This window comes from Temnothorax americanus, unplaced genomic scaffold, assembly GCF_048541705.1.
Source record: "Temnothorax americanus isolate GAGA-0224 unplaced genomic scaffold, ASM4854170v1 Scaffold10, whole genome shotgun sequence".
Classification (NCBI taxonomy): domain Eukaryota; kingdom Metazoa; phylum Arthropoda; class Insecta; order Hymenoptera; family Formicidae; genus Temnothorax; species Temnothorax americanus.
In genome coordinates this window covers 4298671-4324453 of record NW_027509231.1, presented here as the reverse complement: position 1 = coordinate 4324453, position 25783 = coordinate 4298671, and the positions used below count along the sequence as shown (strand labels likewise).

Sequence of the window (25783 nt, the reverse complement as noted above, 5' to 3'; positions counted from 1 at the left end):
GTGCTGTCGCGAAACGATAATATTGGCGAAGAAAGGCGCTGACGTTTATTTTTCAAGTAACGCGAGTCGAGTATAGCGAAGAGCGTATAGCGAGACGAAATTTCGAGAGAGGCTAAGATCCTCGAGGTTTGCATTAATTTTTGAATAAACGACTAATTTATCAGTATTACCGCTCATCAAGTCGCGGTAGATTTCGGTGGATTTTTTTTTTTATTGGATAAATACGATTAATTTATTAACAATCGCGATGTGCTTGCGGATTGGATAATTGATTAATTGTCGCTTGGAGCACTTGACAGTTGCAAATGTTGACTCGGAAAATCGATGAGCGCTTATCCTGCGCGAAATATCTCGTTGTTGCGGAATATATTTCGATTTTGCAAATGTTTCGATCGAGGTGTCGAATATTAAAAGCGCAGTCTCCTTTATGCGCGCTGAAAAAAATATAACGCGATTGGCAAAGCTAACGAAACGCGTGACCAGCGAAACGAACACCCGTTCAATCGTTTCTGTATTAAATGGCGCGATTTCACCGCGCGAAATTATTTTCGAAAGTCTTTTCCTATATAGAAGAATATCTTCCTAGAAAAATTATCTCGTATTGACTGCATTTAATACCGAAATGATGGAGATACAATTTGAGTCAACTTTTCCACCCTTTCTTCCGTGGATTCACGTTTAGATTCGAGTTTACAGAACGCTTCGTGGCTCCTGGGTCTTGCAAAAATCTGCTAGGATTTTCCGCGGAGAATTCTGAGCGAGGAGAGGCGAGATAAACGAGTTGGTGGACCTTTCTCGCGTTCTGCGCCCTTCTTCTCCTTCCCCGATCTAATATCGCGGACCGCTATAATCCGCGAATCGATCGCTCGCGATCGTATACTCTTAACGAATCTCTCTCACGACGAGTGTCCGCGCGACAGTGCCGGCGACACACGGCGCGGGGAGAAGGCAAAATACTGTCGATAGTTTCAATGCGTAGTGCGAGATTGGCGCGAGAGCATCTCTAATCGTGAATTGAGGACGAAGAATTTGTAGTGAATCGTCGTCGTCGTTCTTTTTAACGTGCGTCCTGATCGCGTATAAGGGCCGTAAGGATATTGTTAGCCGAGCCGGCGATCGTCGACGATCGGGGCACCACTTCCGCGCGAGACGTATGTGTGCGTATAGAGAAAGAAGAGGATTTTTCTCTCTTCGGCCCTCGTCCGGATTCGCGCGACGCTTCTCGGAAACCGTTTGGCTTGAACTAAAGACGAAAATTCCGGGAATTCACTCTGAACGACGTTAATTGGCGCACGCAATCCGAGAGAGAGAGAGAGAGAGAGAGAAATAAGTAGCGCTGATGTAGTTGGCGATAAAACTATGGAAATTAATAATCGATTAGAACTGATATATAGTTGTTATCACTAATTACTAGTCTCGGGCGAGAGAGAACGAGTATATAAAGGGTTGTACAGAACCGCAAGCGACGGGCGCGCCGGTCCAAACGAGGGTTTCGTACTAAATGTGCATTCTAAATGGGATGCTGGATCCGTCGCAATCGGGGTCCGCACTCTCGCCGCGATATAACGTTGTGCGGTGAACAAATCGATTTGTTCCGGTGCCCGATCGTCGACGCCCCCGAGCTCTGCGCGTAGTTTGTTGTAATAACGAGGAATTAATTAGAGAAGTGCAGATGTGCGTACGTTTATCTAATACCGTATTTAAAAAGGAGAGAGAGAGAGAGATATGAAGAAAACGAGAGGGGAGGTATCCCATGCCTATATCACTTGCGAATTGAATTCCGATACCCGATCCGCATCGATCCTGCAGTTCCACAAATTCTGTGAATCCTCGGGTTCGGGAAATAGCATTGAACTCTCGGATCTTCGGATTCTTGAATCCCGAGAATCGTTGATTCTTGCGTTCTCGAGTCGCGTTTCCGAATACTTGGATGCTTGAGTCTTTGGGTCCTTAAATTCTTGGATTCTGAAATCTCGAAGTACGATAGAAATTAATTGTCGTATCGAGATCCGATGTTAGGATCTCTTCCCCGAGGTTCCTAAAAAAATACATACATTCTGAAAATTTTGGAACCGTGAGATCCTTGGATCTCCGTATTACGATATTTCAAAGTCCAAGGATCTGAATAAATCGTTAACGGACGATGGATATGGACGCTTTCGATACGTTTCTTAACCTCGGATTCCCAAGTCCCGCGACCTCAATCCCTCGCACAGAAGTTATTTGCGCACACGTCGTAATCGACGTCCGAGAATTACGAATTTCCGAGGCGAGACAAATATTATTTTTTTCCTCGATAGGAGAAAGAGAGAGAGAGAGAGAGAGAGAGAGAGAGAGAGAGAGAGAGAGAAGAGAGAGAGAGAGAGAGAGAGAGAGAGAGAGAGAGAGAGAGAGAAGGGGCAGGAGTTCGAAATTCGTGGTATATTGTATTTTTTCGGTGTTCCGCGGCGATAGAGTGTACAATTAGCGACAAGTAATAAACGTAAAAAAAGAAAAAAGATGGAGACCGCAGCCGGCATCGGTATACATAGAGATATTTACATAAGCAAAAAAAAATAACGGCGTTGTAATGTGTATAGATAAAAATAATTTTGGGTGCGAAACGCCGTGACAATGATGTTACTATGACGAATAAATAACACGATTAATTATTATTAACGGTTATAATTAAATATTGTCCCGATTATTAGAGAGATGGAGATTTATTACTGCGACCACGAGTCGCTCGCAGAGAAGAAAAAAAATCTTTGATCTTTTATCGCAAGGAGGACATAAAACCAAATATATAAGCGTTTGTAAGGCACACACGTGACACAAAAAATAAGTTAACGAAGAAAGAGTGCGCGAGAGAAAGAAAGGGAGCCGAGAGAATGAAAGAGAGAATGGGAAAGAAGTGAAAGTGCGAGTGCGTGTGAAGAATGAAAGAGAGAGAGAGAGAGAGAGAGAAATAATGCGTGAGAAACATTAGTTCCGTTTTTGAGTGTTGAGAATGTTCATTTGTAATTGTTTAAATCTAATGAGAAATGTACTGTAAAACCATAAGTACTATAGGCACTAAAAATATATCATTTGTTGACATGAAAAAAAAAAATAAAGAAAAACCGACTGTGTGGCATGAGTTCTGTCCGCCGGCGTCGAGACAAAAGAGAGAGAGAGAGAGAGACAATATACGCGCATCCCGGCAAACACATATATATGCGTAATTGCCATGCATATTGCGTGTGCGTATACGAAATCCCGTGTATTTCATTATTGTATATTTTTTTTTTTGTCTTTTGTTTTCCCTTCTACAATATATATGAATATAACGAAGCCGCGAGTTACAGAACGCGCGATGCGTTGTACCGTGCCCGTTTGAAAACGGAAGAGCGCACCGTCGCGTGACGGAGTCGTGAACGTCTCAATTAGGCGAGTTTCGAAACGACGAGAGAGACGAGAGAGAAAGAGAAAGAAAGAGAGAGAGAGAGAGAGAGAGAGAGAGAGAGAGAGAGAGAGAGAGAGAGAGAGAGAGAGAGAGAGAGAGAGCGTGCATCGAGCTTCAGTCTAGCGTTTAAGCGCGTGGGCAATAGTGATATACAATAGCCGTGACAAACCGTGTTATCAACTTTTTGTAGCAGAAAGGCGGTACCCGTCGAGCTGCATCAAGGATCTCCGGATTGAGGTGCATGCCATTAAAGCGCAAAGTGTGACAGATAGACCATTAAATGTTCATTTTGTCAAGTCGACCGAAGTTCATTCCACAGCGCTACGATTACTTAGGCGATGTGTCTCCGTTACGTTTTCCGTCACTTATTCCGAGAGCTATTATTCAGTTATCTAAAGTTATGTCGGGGGGATGTGCGGCGCGCTCAGGAAAACAACGAGAGGGATTCGACTGGGAAAGGGGGAGAGAGAGGTAAGTGACATCTCGACACGTCATTTACATACATAGATTGTGTCTTTTAAAACGTACGTCTTATTCATTATTTACAATTGTGATTTACAGCCATACAAAATCTAAACGAGACAACAGTTGTTAATCAATACGCGCCAAGAAGCATTGTTAAAGATTGCATGTAAACTGTGTGACAAAATACATATACAAAAGTTGTAACGATAATCTCTCATCTTAGGCGAACATTAGATTCGCTCTAGTAACAGTAGTAACAGGCTCGCTGCTAAAACATTTATTGCTCTTTCTGCAAATGTTAAAAAAAATAGCCTCTTGTCGCAGGTCTGCGTATTTTACAGAATATCTGATGTCGATTTTACAATTAACTTTTAACAATTATCGCTTGGGATCGCAAGGAGTATAAAAATTGTATATATATATATCTAACATTTATATATATTAGACACGATTCACAGAATTTACAATATGTGGCAGCTATTTCCCGATGATACTGGGAAAAAATTGAGGTACAAAAGGCACCGTTTTATGTCAATCATAATTAACGGATCTTCTCGGGGCTGATTAATCGAAATTATTGGAGATGTAGAATTCATTTGAAGTCGCTTTTAAAATCCGTAGAAAAAGAATAATGTCAGCATTTGAAGTTAACGGATCAGCCAGATCACTATACCGACTGTCGCTGCTACTGTTGCTGTTGTTGCTGTTGCTGTTGCGTGGGGCTGCTGATGGTCTCCATTTTCTGCTCGTTATCCCGATTCGATGAGTCCTGCTCCATCTTCTTCTCGTCGCTGTCCTTCGCCGGTGGTGCCAGCAATGCGTTCAGCAAGCCTTGGACAAAACATATATTAATCACACATTGCATTTATTAAGATCGTTACTATAACATCTTATGTACGATGCAATTGATCGAGCTATTAATTATCAATCGAAATCACTTTACTCACCGATGTTCTCTCCCTTAAACGAGGTCCCTGGCGAAAAAAATCTCGATTAGATCATATGGTCATCTCTTTAAAATAACTTTCGCTAAAAGAGATTCGCGTTCCAATCGGTCGGAATTTAAGACGTCGAACGGTCACAATTTTTACTCACCGTTACCGCGATACTTATTCAGCTGCTGGTACACCTGTTTCATCCGCTCGATGTTGATGCGCGAGCTCTTGCTGTGGTTCACCATCGGCAACGAGTACTCCTTGCCGATGATGCACTTGGCGGCGTGCTGTATGCTGAGCGGCGCGTTCCAGGGCTCGTGAATGTACCTGGTTGGGAAGTTCTTCAGCACCGGCAGGTAGCGTCTGTGATCGTCGGAACAAGATTGATTTTATCCTGAGAGACAATAATCCCTCGTGTACGAACACACGTACGCGTATACATAATAAAACATTTATGAAAATACTCGGGAAAACGAGTAGAATTTAGAAAACGGAGAAAATAAGTAGAACATATTGCGCTGTTTGAGTTTTCCGTAAAAATGTTGAGGGAACACGTTGTTCTGCAAAAATATTGATAGTGTGATAATCGAACGCTGTCAACGCCGACGATGATTCGTTCACGCGCGATCTTTTGCACGATTAAGCTCTAATGGAGCTAAGCTGTTTAACGTTCCATCTATCTTGCGGCTGAATTTAGCTTCGCTCAGATTAACGCCTGATATATCACAAATTAAGATCAATCACGATTAAAATGTCCATTTAGTCCGGCCGTCGCGTGAGCGTTAATCACTGCACCGATAGCATCGTGCACGCGATCGTTAGCGTAAACGTTATTTCAGTGGGGGAAAAAAAACCGCCGATAAACGCACTCGTTAAAAATGTTTTCCGGAATTTCTCGCGCATACGTCGCTCTCGCGTTTTTTTTTTGTATTTCAAAAAGAATTTTTAAAAATGCTTTTTTAATCGATTACTTGATATAATCGCCGTTCGGATCAGCTTTCCTGCCGAAGCGTACGGGGCAGTAGCAGTGGAAAAACTGTTGGAAGAACGAACTGCACGACAGCCACATCCACATGCCGGCATTGACGGACCAGTCCGCGTCCAAGAGAAGCTCGTCGAACACCTCAAAGAAAGACATTAGATAGTAAAATAGTTAATAAGTTAGCAAACATAACTTTGGGATTATTTAATATTAGTATTTATCCGCTTGACGCTTTTCACACGTAATTAAACAGGCATCTCACTAATTTTATTTTCTACTCCAGCGAGTGAAACAAGCTACGACTTATTGTTATTATAGTTATACGCTTTGTAGAGCGACCAGTTTATTTGCTTATTTTTTTTACTGGATATTATATTAACGGATGCACCGCACGTATTTCCGGGAAAAGAAAATCTCGCAACAAGAAATATTCTTACGAAGTCTGTATATCAATGATAAGAACAAATGGATAAAAAGAGAGATAGAGAGAAAGAGAGAGAGAGAGAGTAATTCAACGGGCAACGCGTGTCGATTGAAATGCTAGGCATGCCGTGACATTTTACCTTCATTCCTTCTTCCCATGAAATCCAAAGGCCGCCCCTGGTCAAGAAGCAAGCCACCGCGTATCTGGCCAGGTGATGTATCCAACCCTCTTCCCGCAGCTGCGTCATGATTGCATCAATCCACGGAAATCCCGTCTGACCCTGGGACGCAAAAGCAAAGTTAAATACGGTAAAATCTTCGAAATTGTCTGCAACTCGCAATTTCGCTCTGCTGCGATAACAAATACAAAAGTCTGCATTATACAAGATGACTCTCTTCGCTTGAAGGTCTTTAGGATTTTTCAATCCAATTTTTGTATCGTCTCTCTAATACAACAGCTATTTTCAGTTTATTAAATACTTCTTTGTATAACTAATAGTTCCGTGAATTCATGAAAATCAACGTAATTATTACAACATTTTTTGATACCGTCAGAATCTTGTACTTGGTCACGCTGATGTGCGAGCAAAATTGCGAAGCAAAAGTTACGCTTGCAGACTCCGTTTGCGATCGCGCAAAATATCACTCACGTTCCCCCACTTTGCGAGCGCCTCCGCGTTCTTGTCCCACGGTATCTGCACGCAAATCGGATTGCCCTGCATCCGATCGAAATTGGGATTCTTCGTCGCGGCGCAGTAAAAGAATTCACGCCAGAGAAGCTGCCCGTGCAACGACAGCGGCGGCACCGCTTTCTTTATCTGAAACATCATCGTTGATAGGGAAAGCCGAAAACTAGTTATTCACTTCCAAAATTGTTAAAGACGAAGTATGCGCTTGATAAAGCGATAAGAAAAAATAACACCGTCGCTTTAAGAGTAAAAAATAGGCAGGAACGGAACAAAAAAGTCTCTCGTTAATATAATACTCGCTGAAAAACAACACGAGAGCATTATTCCCTCATAACTATTACCAACTTCTCGCGCGGAACAGCTTTTTGCGCGACTTCTAGTAGAAATAAAAATCTCGCGGCGCGATTAACGCGTCCCCGAAGTTCCGTTTAATTATTATCGCGAAGTTTCGGGGCGAAAGGGAGAGGCGGAGAAGAATAGAAGCTCGCGAGCGGCTTTCCCGGGAAAAGTTGCTGATATATTTTGCGATAAATACATCTCGCATTATCGTTTTGCTCCTGCCTCGTATACCTTTTTGTACAAATCGGTGAGCTGATAGTAAAACAGCCGCGTACTGAGACAGCCGAATCGCAGATATGGCGAGAGCCCGGTCTGACTCGGTAATAAGGATTGCGGCGTCATCTTCGGCCTGCCGAAGCTCGCCACCCATGCCTTCCTCTCGAGGTGACGTTCGAGCCTAGCCAGGGCCTCGCTCTCGCCGCCGACCCACATTGACGGCAACAGATTTTCCGTGTCGAAGCCTATAACCATGAAAACCGGGAACTCGTACAGAGATAAAGTCGTATTCCCCAATTTTTCTGCGAGTCGGGAACACGATTTCACTCGGTACCTTATATTAGCTTCATTTTTCCGAATAGATTTCGGAAATTGACGAAAATTCAGCGAAATTGACGCCCACACGTTCCTAATTCGATATCAAAATACCCCAATTTTGACATTCAAATTAAAGAAAAATTTTTTTTCGGCTCTTCATATTTAATAAAATTTCGAGTTACTAATTAAAATTTATTTTATAATATTAAATATCTCGACGAATAATCTCTCCTAGGGCTTTTTAAACTAATATATTAAAATTCCAAAAATAAAAATTTGATCGTATATACAATAAATTGCTATTCAATTGTGTCGCAGAAGCTTATTGCGCAAAAAGTACCGTGTTTTCGATTGTTTTGCGCTCGAATGGTGTGCCTTTTATTTAAGAAAAAGTTGACTCGACCGAGGCATCTGTCACTGAAATTAAAAGGTCGTAGGTAGACATTCCGTACAGTACAATGTTATTCAAGGTCTTGTTTCCTGCCTCATCCCTTCGGCATTGCAGAGAATTGCAGGAGAAAAAGGCCTGAAAGCCTTCGGGATGCGCGCTGACATTTGATAACAATGAGAAGACGCGAAACGACGGAATAACGTGCGACATTTGAAAGTGAGGGTTACTGACTCCTATATACCGTGGAGCTACGTGTCAACGGTAAAACGGGCTATTGCGCCGCGCCGGAGGAGACTTTAAGACGCCTGGCGCTTAATAATAAGAACAATATCAGCCGAGGTAATTTGTTCGCGATCGAACCGTAATCCCCCGTGAATAATCGCGAGGAGAATTATCGCTTAAGCCCAGCATTGTTTCGGGAACAACCGCCGTTATTCCAAGACCTTCGAGAAGCCGAGAAACGAACGCGGGTTTTTCCTCGCGTGCTCGCTCTATCCCCTTTGTCTCATCGCGCGACGTAAACATTGGAGACGGAGCTCCTGACCTCGGCGAGAACAGCTGATCGGTTGCCGACTCCGAAATTCGAGACGTTCAAACCGAAAGACAAGTCGACGGGTCGGCTACCGATTGGCTCGGCTAATTGTTCGGCTCATTACCGGGGATACGTGATGCGTGGGGATAGGGAGCTCGTACCTCCGAGTGCGCCGGAGGCTCGGGCAGATACGTTTTCGGAGACGTAACGAGCATCTCTTCCGTTTCGAAAAGCGAATTGTCACTTGCTTGGAGTCTCGACGACGGCTCGATCCGTGGCTCGCGGAATAGATCGTGCGACGAGAACCGTAGTTCGCGGAATAAGCGCCGATTTTCCAGGAATCAGAACCGCGTTTCGTGGATTCCTAATCTCCGTGTAAATAAATGTATATACTCTGTGTAAATATATTCTGTAAATAGACATACGAGAGTTAACTGGAAATAAGTCCCATTCCCGCGCCTCTAACTCGATCTTCCTTCTGCTCACGCACATTTATTGGTCCTTCGAGCCGGATTTCGCGACCGATATCCGCGCCGCGAGTGAGTGGTCAAGGGTGAGCTTCTCGTGCTACGAGTGACCGCCTGGAAGACGAAGATGAGCAACCCTGAGATGGAGGGACTTATCCGTTCGCAGAACGAACTGCACGGGCGCATCGCACGCGCCTATGAAAACTTGAAGAAAGCGGGAGGCGCAAGATTGACAATGGGACTGGTGAATGCTCGCCTCCAAGCCTTGGAATCGAACTGGAACAAGTTCGAGGAACAACACGGCAAACTGCTATTAATGCCTCCAGACGTCCTTGCCGCCACTGACTATAAGGAACAGGACCTCCCGGCTTTGGTGGAGGAGACCTTCTTAACGCAGAAGGGAATGTTCCTGGACGTCCTCCTGTCGCACAAGGCGAGGGAGGAGGCTGCAACTAAGAATGAGACTTCGGAGACGGCGACAACGACGAATCGCACCACGTTACCGCGGATTCAGCTGCCGGAATTCTCAGGCAAATACGAGGACTGGCCGTCATTCCGCGACCTCTTCCACTCTCTCATAGGCCGGGACGCTAACACGACGCCGGTGGAAAAGCTGCACTACCTCAAAACTTCCTTGAAAGGTGAGGCTGAGTTATTAGTCCGGAATATCGCGACGACGGCCGAAAATTATAACAGTGCGTGGGACGTATTGAATGCGTATTATGAGAACAAGCGACTTCTCACCCGCGCGTATCTGTCCAATTTCCTTGCGCTAACTAAAATGAAGAGTGAATCGGCGGTCGAGCTTCGAAAGATTTTCCACGGCGTCAAAGCAACGGTCAGCTCGTTGGCGAGTATCGGTCGGCCTATAAACCGTAGCGAGGACTTATTCGTTTATCTGGCGGTCGAGCTACTGGATCCGCGTTCGCGACGCGAGTGGGAAACGTCAATCGGCGACACGACCGAGCCTCCGACGTATGCGACTCTCGAGCAATTCCTGGATCGGCAGCTGCATACGCTCGAGTCGATGCAGCCTGCTAAGGTCGACGGAGCCGCCGGTAAGGCCGCGAGCGGAGCCGCCAAATCCGCGCGGAGCCACCTCGCTCGGAAGCAGGAGGGAAATCCGGACGCCAAGCGAGGTCGTTGCCACTGCTGCCAAAAGGACCATATCCTCATGTTCTGCGAGGACTACAAGAGGAAAACAGCCCAGGAACGGAAGCAGCTCGTCGACAACAAGAACCTGTGCCTGAACTGCCTCGGTTCTCACAAGGTCAGTGAGTGCGCGTCGAAGAAGGGGTGTGCAGCGTGTGGCGCGCGACACCATACTTCCGTCCACGATGCGTGTCGCGAGGTCGAGGTCGCGAAGACGGTTCACGCGGCTCAAAGACTTGCCGTAAAGCCGAGCGCGGTGCTCCTCGCCACCGCTCGCGTTCGCGTAGCCGATCGGTTCGGAACCTTGCATCGCGCTCGCGCGCTGGTCGACCAGGGATCGGAGTCGTCCCTTGTGACCGAGCGCCTCGCGCAAAGATTAAAGTTACCGCGTTCTCGCACGTCGGTTTCGATATTCGGCGTCGGCGGACAGAAAACGGCCGTCGCCAAAGGACGCGTATCGCTGACTCTCGCGCCGCGAACCGACGGCCCCGCGATGTCGGTCTCCGCGCTCGTACTCCCCCGGCTCACAATATACGCCGGCGGTATCGAGGCCGGCGCTGAAGCGTGGTCTCATCTTCGGGGTCTGGAGCTGGCGGACCCCGAGTTCAGCGCGTCCGACTCGGTGGACATTCTCCTCGGTGCCGACGTTTACGCGGAAATATTGCAAGAGGGACTTCGCAAGGGGGGTAGTCGCGAGCCCGTCGCGCAAAACACGACTCTTGGCTGGATTCTGTCTGGCGCTATCGGTGAAGGTGCTTCGAGTCACTTCGCGCAATCCTACCAGTGCCGTGTCGAGGACGAACTGTCGCAACTAGTGAGGCGATTTTGGGAGCAGGAGGAGGTTCCGTCGGCTGCCGGACCGCTCTCGAAAGCCGATCAGGAGTGTGAGGAACATTTCGCGCGCACACATTCGCGTAAGCCCGACGGGCGCTACGTGGTGCGACTCCCCGTCGTCGAGCCGATGCCGAATCTCTGTGGTACGCGCCGCGCGGCCGTTCGCGTGATGAAGGCCATGGAAGCGAAGTTCGCGCGGGATGCTTCCTTCCATGCGCTGTATACAGATTTCATGCGTCAATACGTCGAGCTCGGGCATATGACGCCGGTCGATCCTCCGGCCGATCCGGCGAAAATGGCCGTCTGCTATCTGCCTCACCATGGAGTGATGAAGGAAACCAGCACGACGACGAAATTGCGAGTCGTCTTCAACGGTTCTTCCGCGCTGCCGACGGGGGCGGCGCTAAATAAGTATCTGCAGACCGGGCCGAACTTGCTGCCGGCTTTGGCAGAGATCTTACTCCGTTGGCGGCGTCACCGGTACGTTTTCGCGGCGGACATAGAGAAAATGTACCGGCAGATCGAAGTCCACCCGGAAGACAGGGATCTGCAGCGCATAGTCTGGCGTGAGAGCCCTAGCGATGTGTTGCTGGAATTTCTCCTGATCACCCTCACGTACGGGCTTGCTTGTTCCGCGTTCCTAGCGATTCGCACGCTCCATCAGCTGGCCAAGGACGAGGGAGTTGAGTTCCCGCTAGGAGCTATCGCCCTCCTACTGGAGACCTACATGGACGACGTATTGTCTGGCGCGGACACGATCTCGAGAGCCAAAGAGATCCGTCGTCAGCTGGACCGAATCTGCATGGCGGGCGGCTTCCCGCTCAAGAAGTGGTCGGCGAACGAGGCGTCGATACTCGATGAGGTCCCTCCTGAGGATCGCCTTCAACGCGAGCCCCGGTGGTGGCTCCCGGGAGAGAGCCACTTGACCCTCGGGCTGCATTGGCATCCACGCGAAGATCAGTTCGCCTACTCGACGCAACTGACCCAACTGGAGACTATTACGAAGCGGTCGGTCTTATCTTTAGCCGCTCGGCTATTCGATCCGCTGGGGTGGCTCGCCCCCACTACCGTATTAGCTAAAATTTTGTTTCAGTCCACCTGGTTGCTGGGATTGGATTGGGACACGCAGCTCCCTGACACCGACGTCCGACGATGGCTCGAATTCCAGGCCGGACTGCCTCTACTGGAAACGATCCGAGTGCCCCGATGGCTGGAGAGCGATCAAGAAGGTGTTAAGCGCGAACTGCACGGATTCGCCGACGCCTCGGAAAAGGCGTACGCAGCGGTGGTCTACCTGCGGACCGAAAGCTCGAGCGGCGAAGTAGTCGTGAGTCTCGTGGCGGCGAAAACCAAAGTCGCTCCGTTAAAGCAAATCAGCCTTGCACGGCTGGAGCTAAACGCTGCCGCCTTACTCGTCCGACTCGCCAATCATGCTCGGCGGGTCCTCAAGATAGAAGAGGATCCGACCCATCTGTGGACTGATGCGACCGTAGTGCTAGGCTGGATTCGAGGTCACCCTGCTTCCTGGAAGACATACGTGGCAAACAGAGTGAGTGAGATTCAGCTCACTCTCCCTGACGCTTATTGGCATCACGTCCCCGGGCGTGAAAACCCCGCCGACTGCGCGTCCCGAGGCCTCTTACCAAGGGAACTCGTGGAGCACCCGCTCTGGTGGCAGGGCCCGGCGTGGCTCCGAGCTAAAACCGGTCCGTGGTCCGCTCCCTTGGACGACGAAGTACCCGTCGACCTCCCGGAACGGCGCTCTCACATACATGCCGTGGCAGCCGCTACGGAGGAGCCCGAGCTGCTGACGAGGTACTCATCCCTGACGAGCTTGGCGCGGACGACAGCTTGGTGCCGCCGTTGGCTGCGGTGCCTGCGGGCGAGGCGGACTGCCCACGAGAAACAGCCCGATTCCTCCGCTGGGCTCGTACTAACACGCGAGGAGCTCAGCGACGCCATCGTGGGTTGGATCGGCTGGGTTCAATCCATTCATTTCAAGGGGGAAGCGACGGCCCTCCGAAAGAACGCTCCGCTGCCGGCGCGCAGTTCCATCGCCTCGCTGAGCCCCTTCCTGGACGAGCGAGGCCTACTCCGCGTCGGCGGTAGACTCAAGAACGCCATGCTTGCCTACGACGCTAGGCACCCTGTGATCTTGCCGGGACCGTCACGATTAACGAGGCTTATCGTGGAGGCGTGCCATCGGCGGACATTGCACGGAGGAGTGCAGGCGACCCTCGGGGCCCTTCGCCAGGAGTACTGGGTCCCTCGCGGTCGCACATTGGTGAAAGGGTGTATTCGGCGTTGCGTGACGTGCGTGCGATGGCGGGCGGCCTCTCCACAGCCTCTCATGGGAAGCCTCCCTGGTCCTAGGGTAACTCCCGCTCGGCCATTCCTGAACACCGGAGTCGACTACGCCGGACCGGTGTGGCTGAGAACCTCCAAGGGACGGGGCCAGCGGGCCTCTAAAGCATTTATCGTTGTCTTTGTATGTCTGTGTTCTAGAGCGGTACACCTCGACGTGGCTACGGACTACACCGCCGACGCCTTCCTGGCTGCGCTGCGCCGCTTCGTTTCCCGCCGCGGTTTATGCCAGACGTTGTACAGTGACCGCGGCACAAATTTTGTCGGTGCCGACGCACAATTGCGCGATCTATTCTCCGCCGGCGGCCAGAGGGGCCGACGCATCGCCGAGCGCGTTGCTGAGGAGAGGATAGCGTGGCGCTTCAATCCCCCCGCTGCGCCCAACTTTGGCGGCATCTGGGAGGCAGCCGTCAAGTCGACCAAGCATCACTTGCGGCGAGTGATCGGCGAGGCGACTCTCACCTACGAGGAGATGGCCACGTTATTATCTCAGGTAGAGGCGTGCCTGAATTCACGTCCCCTGCAGGCCCTGACAGACGACCCTGAGGACCTCAGCCCGCTCACTCCCGGCCACTTCCTCATAGGCTCGGCCATCAGCGCCGTACCGGAGCCGTCGTTGACGGAGGAGAGAACGACTCGGTTGTCCCGCTGGCAACAAGTCCAGCAGATGCGGGACCATTTCTGGGCGCGATGGTCTAAGGAGTACCTCCAGACGCTTGCTCATCGCCCGAAATGGCTCAAGGCCGACCTGGAGGTGCGAGCAGGCCGCTTGTGCCTCGTAAGAAGCGAGACGACGCCCCCGACCAAGTGGCCCCTCGCTCGGATTGAGGAGCTACTCCCGGGCGACGACGGACAGGTTCGCGTCGTCAAAATTCGAACGGCGGCATCGATACTCACACGGCCTGTGAGCAAACTCGTCCTCCTCCCGGACTGCGACGCACCGGGAAGCGAGGAGTAATCGCGAAAACCGTCATCTCCTTATCGCGTCGTGCGCGAATTAGAATCAATTAAATATCATCGTAGGTTGCACCATACGAGGCGGGCGGAATGTTCGCGATCGAACCGTAATCCCCCGTGAATAATCGCGAGGAGAATTATCGCTTAAGCCCAGCATTGTTTCGGGAACAACCGCCGTTATTCCAAGACCTTCGAGAAGCCGAGAAACGAACGCGGGTTTTTCCTCGCGTGCTCGCTCTATCCCCTTTGTCTCATCGCGCGACGTAAACATTGGAGACGGAGCTCCTGACCTCGGCGAGAACAGCTGATCGGTTGCCGACTCCGAAATTCGAGACGTTCAAACCGAAAGACAAGTCGACGGGTCGGCTACCGATTGGCTCGGCTAATTGTTCGGCTCATTACCGGGGATACGTGATGCGTGGGGATAGGGAGCTCGTACCTCCGAGTGCGCCGGAGGCTCGGGCAGATACGTTTTCGGAGACGTAACGAGCATCTCTTCCGTTTCGAAAAGCGAATTGTCACTTGCTTGGAGTCTCGACGACGGCTCGATCCGTGGCTCGCGGAATAGATCGTGCGACGAGAACCGTAGTTCGCGGAATAAGCGCCGATTTTCCAGGAATCAGAACCGCGTTTCGTGGATTCCTAATCTCCGTGTAAATAAATGTATATACTCTGTGTAAATATATTCTGTAAATAGACATACGAGAGTTAACTGGAAATAAGTCCCATTCCCGCGCCTCTAACTCGATCTTCCTTCTGCTCACGCACATAATTAATAATCGATCGGATCACCACCTCGTATTTCGCCGCGAGTGATGCGGAGTACGTAATACGGTTTGAACGGTTACGGATTACGATAATACCCGATTGCTCCCTCATACGGACAGCGCATTAATGCTGCATCGACTAATCTGTCGCGAATGAATTCTCCATATTGCAAAGCGCGAAACGGACTCGCGCTTAATCCCCGCCAGTTGCCCGGCCCGGGATATTCTATTCGAAATGCACATCTCGTTATTACCTGATATATATCACCGCGAAACAACGTCCCGGCCGAGTGTTCTAGTTATATCTTATATCTAGTTTATACTGAGCGTTCGGCAGTCTCTGCCATTCATTTTGATAATCGGTCGGCTCGATCGAGCCAAAGTCGATTTTTCTTGAAGTCGAAGTTCAAAAAAAAAAAAAAAAAAAAAAAAAGCCGCCGTTATTCCGACATTCTGTGAGAGTCTCTGTTTCGTAACGATTCGCAATTAATGAGTTATTAATTTGACGATTTGTTACGTCCTGTTTCACGGGATGACAAACTCTTAACTCTGAAACGTTGAAACCTGCTCGGAGAAAAATCGATCTTTCCTCACCGAGTTCCTCGAGGGTGGGTACTCCGTAATGGTCGTCGTGGTCGTCCTTCAGGGGTGTATAGGCGCGGCCGATGCAGGCGGCAGTCACCGTCGGTACCGGCGGTTCTGGCGGGTCCATGCCGGCGACGACGTTTTGAAATTGATGGTAGGTCAACGGCGGTTTCCCACCATTTCTCTCTATGATCCTGAAACGCCGGACGACGAGAACGGTGGAGTCGCGAAATGGCTTGCGAGAACAATGGCGAAAGTTGCAACGTAATATTTACTCCTAACGGGTGTACGCTAAGGTTTCATTTTAAACACTCGGACACACGTGTAACTAACTAACTTTAGCTCTTAAAAGATATACCTATATATTAATTTCTGCTTTTTTCTCCTAATGAATGTCTCGTTAAAAATAATTTCAGAATTATATAATTACAAAGTCGAACTTTAATTACGATTCTGTAGATTGATCGTATGAACTACGAGCTAGTTCTGATTAAATAACTTTGCATAATCTATCAGCATCGCTAACAATAAAATTAATCATTCACTATCGACAATTAATACCTATAATATTTACACTATATTTAAATAAACAATATATACATCTTTGAAAAAAGAGATGAAGGGGAAAAGTAAATTGACCAATTTAATTATTTACATATTGCAACAGAAATCAGAAAATCTCGGAAAATGCACCGTTATAAATTTGAAAATTTTACCTAACCAGTCATTTCGATTGCTTTGCCAGTGTTAAGTTTACATCGTTAAATCATATTATTATACAATGAGCCTTAAATCGCTATTGAAAAGTTTTGAACTCACTCATCTAATTTGTAAAGAGTGTGCGAAACTCTCTGGACCACCGAGATACCGAGCTCCTTACAGAGGGCCGAGATATTGTGATCTCGTACGCGGCCAAACGGCTCCGAATCCTCCTCGAATGTCAGGTTTGTCGTGCCCCATTCTTTGAAGAGCTTGGGAAGCGCGTCGGCCGGCTGTCCCCGGATCACGAACAACCGGGAATTTAGTTTCCTCAGAGAATAGTCCAGATCTTCTAAACATTGCAGCAGGAATCTGTCGGATCGTACGTAAAGCAAATCGATCAGCGGTCGCAGAAAATCATTGAATAATTTTTTAGACAACGTAAAAATAAATATATACATATAGATTCTAAAAATATGGATTACAATATGTAATTGTAATTTCTATTAACAAGATGGAAATTAAAATACAATTTTCAATTGACTTTTTCACAATAAAGTATAATAAAAAAATTGTCGTGCGCGTAAAATTGCAGAAGATGGAAAACTATAACTTTGTTAAATATCTCCTCTGCGATTGAATTTAGCGCTGTTGTAGTAACTGAGAAGTAACTTTTTTTATCATTAAAAGCAACGCGATATACGAATGCGCGCGTCAACATTTGCCGTTTGCCGTTTGACTCGTTTTTAGTCCACGTCGCCGCTAATGTCTTGCTTGTCAACCGTGATTCAGTAGGATTATCGACAACATCTAAGCTCTAAGCGATCGCTTAGGAAACGGTTACATAACGCTTAATCAACATGACAAATGATCGACGACTGGAAAGCCGCGCTCGAATGTCTGTCGCAGTAAATGCATCGAGATTACGCGGATGCGCAACAAAGATCTACGGGGCGCCGTTTGTGGAACAGTATCGACTCGCCATTATCGACGAATTAAATAGTCGTAACTCTCCTGCCGTCGTCGTAATATCATCTAAACCTAATACGCGAAAAGACGAGCTTGATTTGTCGCGATCATTCGCGACGACGCGCTAAACGACCATTGTTTATTCACAACAAAATTTGGAAAACCGAGAAATAGCAGAGGGGGAAAGTAAAATCATACTATAATATAAAACTCGACTTTTTGTCTGTCTGTCTGTCCGCGAAATTTGTTAATGGATCGAATCTTAAAGAATTATATATGGAATAGGGGTAGAATTTTCCGAAGATTGCCATAAAGTGTATAATTTTTAGTTACCGATTTTTTGGAAACCGGTCCAAGTAAAATAATAAAATAAAATAGAGCAAAAATTTATAGAAAAAAAAAAAAATTTATCCACTGTATTAACAACGATGCAAAAGACCGGCGACAATGCGCCCCGTTGAGTTATTCCACTTTCAGACCCGACGCGTATATCGATCACGCTTCCGCGATCCCACGGGTCATCGCGGTCGCTCACCTCCATTTATTGATGCCAACGTTGGTACTTCCGGCGAACCAGGGGTCCAGGACGAAAACGCACCGGAAAGTGGACGCCCCCGCGAGACCCTCCCTCAACGAGGGGTTGTCATGCAGCCGGAGTCCCTTACGGAACCAGTGAACCGTGTGCTTCCCGCCGTCGCTTCGAACTCCCGAGGTCACCCCCTGGCCCATCTCGTTGTTAGTACTTCCCGTCATCTTTTCTCAGTACACCCTTCGAAGAGTATAGACATCCTTAATTAGTTGACTCAGCGCTCAAAAGCAATTTCCCATTGCTATTCTACTTGCAATTGCAATAAATTAATTATATTATTACAACAAATTGACGGAACGTTTATTCACAGGGTGTTTTAGAAATTGCCCGCGAGCAAGTTCCTTCACAAAGTTCCCCAGTCCTAGTCGAATTCTTTGTGTAAACCTTGTGTATTCCTTATCACCGGTTTTTATTTTAAACGCCGCTGGAAATTAATCGTGATAAAGTTTTCTCGGATAGTTAATATTCCTACGATTTAATCCGCCAAAGACACATAATTGTCTTCCTTCTTCGAGATTTATTTTTATATTACTTGTAACTTTTTAGAAAATACTCGCACGCATGCAGGAAAACTCATTCGACATTCGCCGCTACGGGATCGCCTCTCGATTTTTCGGCAGATCAGTGCTGAAAAACGCACGTCTTGAATTTCCTTGCGCTATCGATATCTTAAAAGGAGCCCGATACGACGGTGCTCTCGAAGCCCGAACAAGTACGGCGAATCGATCACCGTGGGAGTCCTTACAAATGATGTTATGTACCTTGCACTCTCTACCTTCCCTTTTGCTTCAACGCTAAACCGAAAAATAAATCGGTCTGCACACGGCGACCTTGAGGCAGAAGAACTTCCGCTTCGATCCTCGGCGGAGCATCATGCCGTGCGGAAAATTCGATTTTCTCGGTTGCCGCCGGATTTACTTCTGCAAGACGCTCTCTCGAAGGGACCGCGTCTCTCGATTGGCCCACTCCGATCTAGCGTTTCGCCATCCGCGGGGACGAGAACGATTATTAGCGCATTAAAGATAGTTTATCCTCAATCTACGTTGGAGAATTACATATTTTTTTCCGTCAATTTCCGTTATCAGTCGATCTATAGCGAGAGATAAATGTAATAAAAATCTCCGATCTTACACGTTTGCATTTTTAGACGCGATTTTTCTAATTTATTTTATATTTTTATGATTATATATATATATATATATATATATATATATATATTATACGCTTTTCTTTCATTTCCGTCTAATAATAATAATTAACGACACATCTTTTATTTGGGTTTAAGAGGCATTGTTGTTAGAATAGTCAACGACAGTTAAATCTTTGAGATACCAAAAATCCAATTTTTGCAAGATTACACTACTACGAGCTTAGTTTTGTTGCTTATCGGAGATATAACTCCGATAAATCATTCTTCAACAGATCCTTGACGTTCTATATACGTTCTATATTCGTATTGCGGCGCTGAATTTTGACGCGAGACACTCGACGCGCTATCGCGAAACTATTGCAACAACGTGGTTTTGTCGCCGCGCAATGATTCATATACGATGTCGTGAACTCCATTGTAAAGCGAAATTAGCGTATCCATTGTATGCGAGCACGTGTGCACATTATTTCGGGATGGAGGTTTACTTGAGGACACGCGCGAAACATGCTTCTCGAAAAATTCTCTCCCATCCGCGAGAGACAGAATAAGGGGTAAGAATAAGTTTATAAGATGCTCGTCAATTTGGAACCGTATATAGATGCGCAATCTTCTCCGCGATCCACGTTTCTACCTATTTGCTCCTCACAGAGATATAAAATGTTATAACTGTAACTTTATATAAACTCCCTCTCTTTCTCTCCCTCTCTCTCTTTCTCTCTTTCATTATTACACAAATAAGAGCTATTATTTTTTTTTTTTCAAGATAAATTCAATCAGCCGTCATTTCTGGTCTCGAGAGAAAGAAAATCACAGCTCCGCAGATCCGCGAATTCCATGTCCCGCAGCATCGGGGGCAGTTAACGAAATCTCGATGGAGTGGCGGATCGTCTCCGCGATATACGGTTGATTTCCCTGGCAACCGAAGGGGCCAGAGCGACATGGGTGCATTAATTTTATCCCTCAGGCACGTTTATATCCGGTGCACCAGTGGCGTAGCTATAACGGTCTCCGACGCGGGGAGTAGAGACGCGATTTTCAATCAAGACAACATCGAAAATTAAAATCTACATACAATTATACATCGCATAAATGCCGTATATCATGCGTCTCATCGCGAAAAAAACAAATTTTTTTTTTAATTTACTCCGATAATTGACGCATTCTTTTTTCATTATTAATTGTCAATTATTATTAATGTCAGCACGTAGAGGCGGAGATAGAGCAATTTATTATTCCGGGGTGAACGCCGCGCCGTCAGCAGAGCAAGGTAATCAAGATCGATCCTTTGAAGTTCCTCCGCGGACAGGAGCGGAAAGGGCGGAAGGAGGGCGACGCGGGGCGGACGAGAGTGACCTGAATGTTGGTTACGTTGCTGCGCCGCGTCGTTGCATCGTCGCGAGTTCCGTGTGTGTCGTTTTCCAGCAACGGCAGCGAAACCGCCGCGAGATTAGCCCTCAGACGAGGGCTATCTTTTTGCCGCGTTATTCATGAGCCGAGAAGGGGGGGGGAGGAACGAGGAGAAACCGACGTGCGTTTTGCAGTAATTTATTGCAGGAATTCATTCCGCCCGCGACGCGGACGCGTATGCGGAATGGCAAAGGGGGTTGCTGAAGCACGAGGTGCATTAATGCGTTAACCGATAATGTCTTCGGCGTTACGGAACGACCGTCTGTCCCAGTCTGTCCGCGTCCACTCGGACCATTTTGCGATCTAATTCATCGCCGATGATTCTCTGCAAGTACGTTAAATTATTACGGACAATTGTATACCGTTATATCGTCGTCGTGAGGCGTCAACATCGCCGACTCGCCCGTCTTAACTCCATTTAAAGTTCCGTTGTTACATCATCGCCGCGCCGCATGGAAGCGGCAATATAATCAAAATTTATCGTTTTTTGATGGAATTATTCCACCGTTTCTCCGATAACTTCTCCCGAGAACATTCTCAGAGAGACGATACGATACGTCGATCGTAACTTGGCGATCGTGATCGCCGTCTCGATCATGTCCGCGGATGTTTGCGACCGTCTCGCCGCGCCGGTTCACGGTGGTGGCGTCGCAGCAATAATTTTCCCGAGGAAACTCCTCTCGCGAAAGAGACCACAACAGAAAAAGAAACTTTAATTCCGACACACAGAGAACAGAGAGGCGATCGGAGCGGACGAGGAGGAGACGGACTTGTTTCACGTCGCAGGATTAACTTTAATCTTTCGAGGGTCTCCCGGCGAAAAAGGAGACCCCGTACCTCAAATATATTTATGTATGCCCCGCTAAAATAAACTTTTCGTGCGCCGGATCATTTATGAAAAGAGCATCGTCTGCAAGTGTTTGACGCGCGAAAAGAGCGCGTCGTCGTCGAACTGGGCAAAGAACATATATATATAATTATATATATATATATATATATATATATATATATAATTATTTGTTTGCATTAAAAATATATTTATTTCACGTGCAAGTAATTTATTTACTTATTTGAAAAAAATAATTAAATATATTCTGATAAGTCATTAATTTATTTGAAATAACTTATTCTTTCCATTAAGCTTTTATTTATTTATTTTAATATAATTGCATGTTTCGTAAAGCAAAGTATCTAATTTTTTTAAATAAAGAAATTTAGTTCTTAATTTTTTGTTAAATTTTTATTTAACTTGTTTTATTAATATTAAAAAAAGCAATGCTTTTCATGTTAAAAAACAAATCGCTGTTTTTGAGAAAATAATATTTAAATTAAAAATTTGTATACTTAAAAACAAAAAAATTAAATGTTATACAAATATTTCCAATATTTAAATAAATATTTGCAAGTATAGAATAAATTTTTTATAAAGTTACAAAATATTTCTCTAAATCAAGGAAATAATACTAAAATAAATATATGTTTACTTAATATAAACAAGTTTTTTTTTAGTGTAGATATATGTTAATTTGATACAATAATTGTATATAATTTAATACATAATTAAATAATTGAATATAATGAAATATTCTCTAAAATATTAGAGGGCTAATCAGCTGCATCGCAAAGATGATAAGCGATGCAGCTTCCGCGTTGCTGAAAACGCCGCTGATATTGCTGAAGAGCCAGCAGAAATTCAAAACTAGCTGGAAGAAAACGATATACAAATACACTTCGGGGCTATCTCTGTCAGGCTCGAAAGAGAATTAATTACATATGCGTCGCGCACAGAATTGAGAGCGAATGATCTATATAAACCAGGAAAAGGCGTTATGTCGCCGCGCGCTCACATATAACCGTCTTTCCCTCGGCCTGAGTTATGATGTAAGTGGGGAGAAAGAGAGAGCTCTCGCGCTCCCTCGACGTTCGCGATAATGTCGATGGACTCGCGCGTGCACTCGCCTTTACTTACTGACCGCAGAGGATTCCGTTCAGAAATTCGAGACGACCGGCGAAATACGGACTAAACTGGCCGCTGCATTTATTTTATTTCCGCGCAGTGAGCAGTCAGCTCTCAAAGTTTCGATAATGGAATTCCGGCTCTTCCCCAGAAATTTCTGGAGTTCCTGAGACGTCCCGAAAAGTGTCCTGACGATTAAATATAGAGAATATGACGCAACGATTCTACTTTACAAAAATCGATATGATAACTTTTTTATTGCTATATGCGTTGCGTCGATTAGATTTTATTTTTATTATAAATATTGGCACTCTAGTATAAACGCTGAAGCAAAAAAAGTATAATATTTAGAATCCGCTTAAGGGATTTAATATATACATAGAAGTTATCCTCTTTTTATCTGCCCCAAAAAACTTCGGAGTTACATTTCAGTGCTTTTTCGATAAATTTTATATTCCGAAGCCCACTCGAATGAATTACCGAGTGCATAGGCTTGTTACAGTCTTGCTTTTAGAGAGATAAAATTGAAAAAAAAAACGAACAAAAAACGGCGAGTCTCGATATTGCATAAGATCATCGTTGCCGACGACGGCTAATTATAACGATGCAAGCGTGCAAACACTCCTGCATGAAACTATGTTTAGATCGAATGTAATTCACACCTGACAGCTTAGCGTTACGTACGCTTCCGGGGATACACTCGATGGAAGAGTGTACTCCGCTAACGATTAATATACAATCAAGACAAGCGGGGATTTTACTTATCGCATATAAATTTAATTAACCACCTGTAGCGCCACTCGTGCTATCGCGCGATAAATAATTTTTGTCCGTTAAATCCAGCGAAATTTTACATTTCATTTAAATCCCTGTTTATTTTAACGCTCGCTTTGTTTCCCCATTGATTTCGACCGTGCACTTTTATTCTCCGCATCGCCGCCGACGTTGTATCCCGAGATCAATTTTCACGCGTGCGTCACGTGCATCGCGAACGTGTAAATCGCATCTCGCAGAAAGTCGTTCGGACTAAAAGAGCGATAGGGAACTCGTGACGTCGCGTCGCGAGGAAGACGTTCGCGTTAATCTGCCTATCGAGCAGCGACAAAAGGAGCGAGAGCCGAGAGAGGCTTGGCCGTACTTCTGTGACTGAACTGGTACTTTGATGGATCAGCGTGTTTAGTCGTAGCGACACGACACTGACTAAACGCACACGTCCGTCGCCGTCTCTGCGTTCCGTTTTCCGTGACAAAACGCTGCCGGCGTAACGACGCCGACGCCGACGGTGCGAGCGACATTTCGGCAACCCCCTTGTATGTACGCGTTAATTGATAAGGGTCGAGAGCCGGGGACCGAGTTGGAAACATCCATTCCGCTCCGAAAGTATCCGCTCCGTATCGAGTAGACGAGTCAATAAGTTAAACCCTCGTGGGGACGATTAAACACCTGTTCCTGGACCGACATGGTTCAGCGCACCCGAATGACGGAAATCCCGCAGGCTCCGGCAACATTAATGGAACTAATGATTCCGTAATTAATGACGGAGAATTTTCCATAAATTTTCTTCCGTAAATTCTCAATGTCGCGTTTCTTCTTGCTATCCGTGTGACAGGGATTATTAATTCCTCACGGCCCTCACGCGACGATTAATGGATTACGCCGTATACATTATTCACCGATCATCCTCTCAACACACGTTGCGGATTGACTGCTTATTTAATATATCTTAGATCAAAGTGTTTTTTTTTTCTTAATATCCCGGCGCGGAAAATTAATCATGTCGGAACTGCAGTAAGTTGAGCAGAAAGATCTGAGATGGTTAAAGTTGTATCTAAAAAGTTAATTTTTTAAACGTACTGTCTTGAGTTTCAAACAATTTGGGAATATTAATATCCGTGGAAATTAAATTTACAAAGAAATGAAATATTTGTGTCGCATTTTTCCAAGTTTTGCAAAGTCAGATCTAAGCATATCGTGTATATGTAGAGGAACCTGGTAGATTGTGTGTTTGTAAACGATGTAATAATTATTGTATATTAATTGTTATACAGAGTGCTTCAAAAAATTGTTAACGTTTTTTTAGAGAAAGAAGAAATTATAGTAACAAATGTATTTTGTCAGAAAATTGCAAATGTGATTGCAACAATATCCAAAGAAATGTGCCTCCAGGGTTTTGGAGAGCACCTGGAGAAGATTCCAAGAATGTGTTGACAATGATGACAAGTGGAGACTCTTTGAAGACAAAATACATTTGTTACTATGATTTCTTGTTTCTCTAAAAAAGTTACTCCCATATAAGTTTTAACATTTTGTTTAAGCATTCTGTATATTTATGTATATTAATTTGATATACATATAATAATTATATATATAATTAAATATCTAATTATATTATATGTATCTATATCAATATTAATTAGTTGCACATTAATTGTAATAGTAACTTAGGCGGGGGAGGAAGTGAACTATCGAAACGCCTTGATCGCTATTCGAATGGATTGCAATTCTATACGTAACCGCTTTCTCTAGCTCTTACTTTCGTTGAAGCTGCCGGTGAAAGCGCCGCCGAGTTAGAAGAGCCGGGGCAATGTGACCCGCACCGCGATCCACCGCAGAAATCCGCGGGCCGCTATGAGATGCACTCGCGGCCGGCGGGGCAGACTCGCCGCGGAGCGCGCATCAACCCGCGATACTATTTTTCGCTTCGTCGCAAATTCAGTAATTCATTCGTGAGTCACCGCTGCCGATCGTCACGGGAGACTCTAGTCAACTGCTCGATTTCGCACGGCTGAATTATTAATTCGATGATTCACTCGCGGCACTCGCTGAATCGACGACGCGCTCGCTGCATCGTTCTCGCGCGCTAATCGTCCCGTCACAATTGATATGAATAATCGGCGCCACCGAGCCTCTTAATTCCAGAAGCAATCAAATGATAGCGATAACGATAATTCACTGTTTGCGCGGCTAGCGAGTTCCGCGCAAAAAAACTCGCGCTCGCACTCGCGAACTCGACGATCGCGCTTCGCTCGTCGCGCGCGTTCGCCAATCACTCTTCCCGTTTCTTCTTTTCTTCTTCTTTTTATTTCACACGATCGCGCGAGTGAACGAATGGACAAGCGATATGTCGCGGGACCGAAAAAGCGCACCGCACCGCGCTGACAGCCGATCGCAT

General features: G+C 46.2%; 1 protein-coding gene across 1 annotated transcript; it reads right to left on the bottom strand.

Moving 5' to 3' along the window:
- Window positions 1-3845: 3845 nt before the first annotated feature.
- On the bottom strand, window positions 3846-25774 carry Phr6-4 ((6-4)-photolyase). Its single transcript, XM_077414110.1, has 11 exons — window positions 25145-25774; window positions 18044-18277; window positions 16660-16911; window positions 15850-16034; window positions 7489-7718; window positions 6880-7047; window positions 6370-6510; window positions 5796-5947; window positions 4985-5187; window positions 4837-4863; window positions 3846-4720 (listed from the first exon to the last, which is right to left on the bottom strand). The coding sequence occupies exons 2-11, from the start codon at window positions 18259-18261 to the stop codon at window positions 4575-4577; spliced, it is 1722 nt and encodes a 573-aa protein (XP_077270236.1). The 5' UTR covers window positions 18262-18277; window positions 25145-25774; the 3' UTR covers window positions 3846-4574.
- Between the last annotated feature and the right edge of the window lie 9 nt (window positions 25775-25783).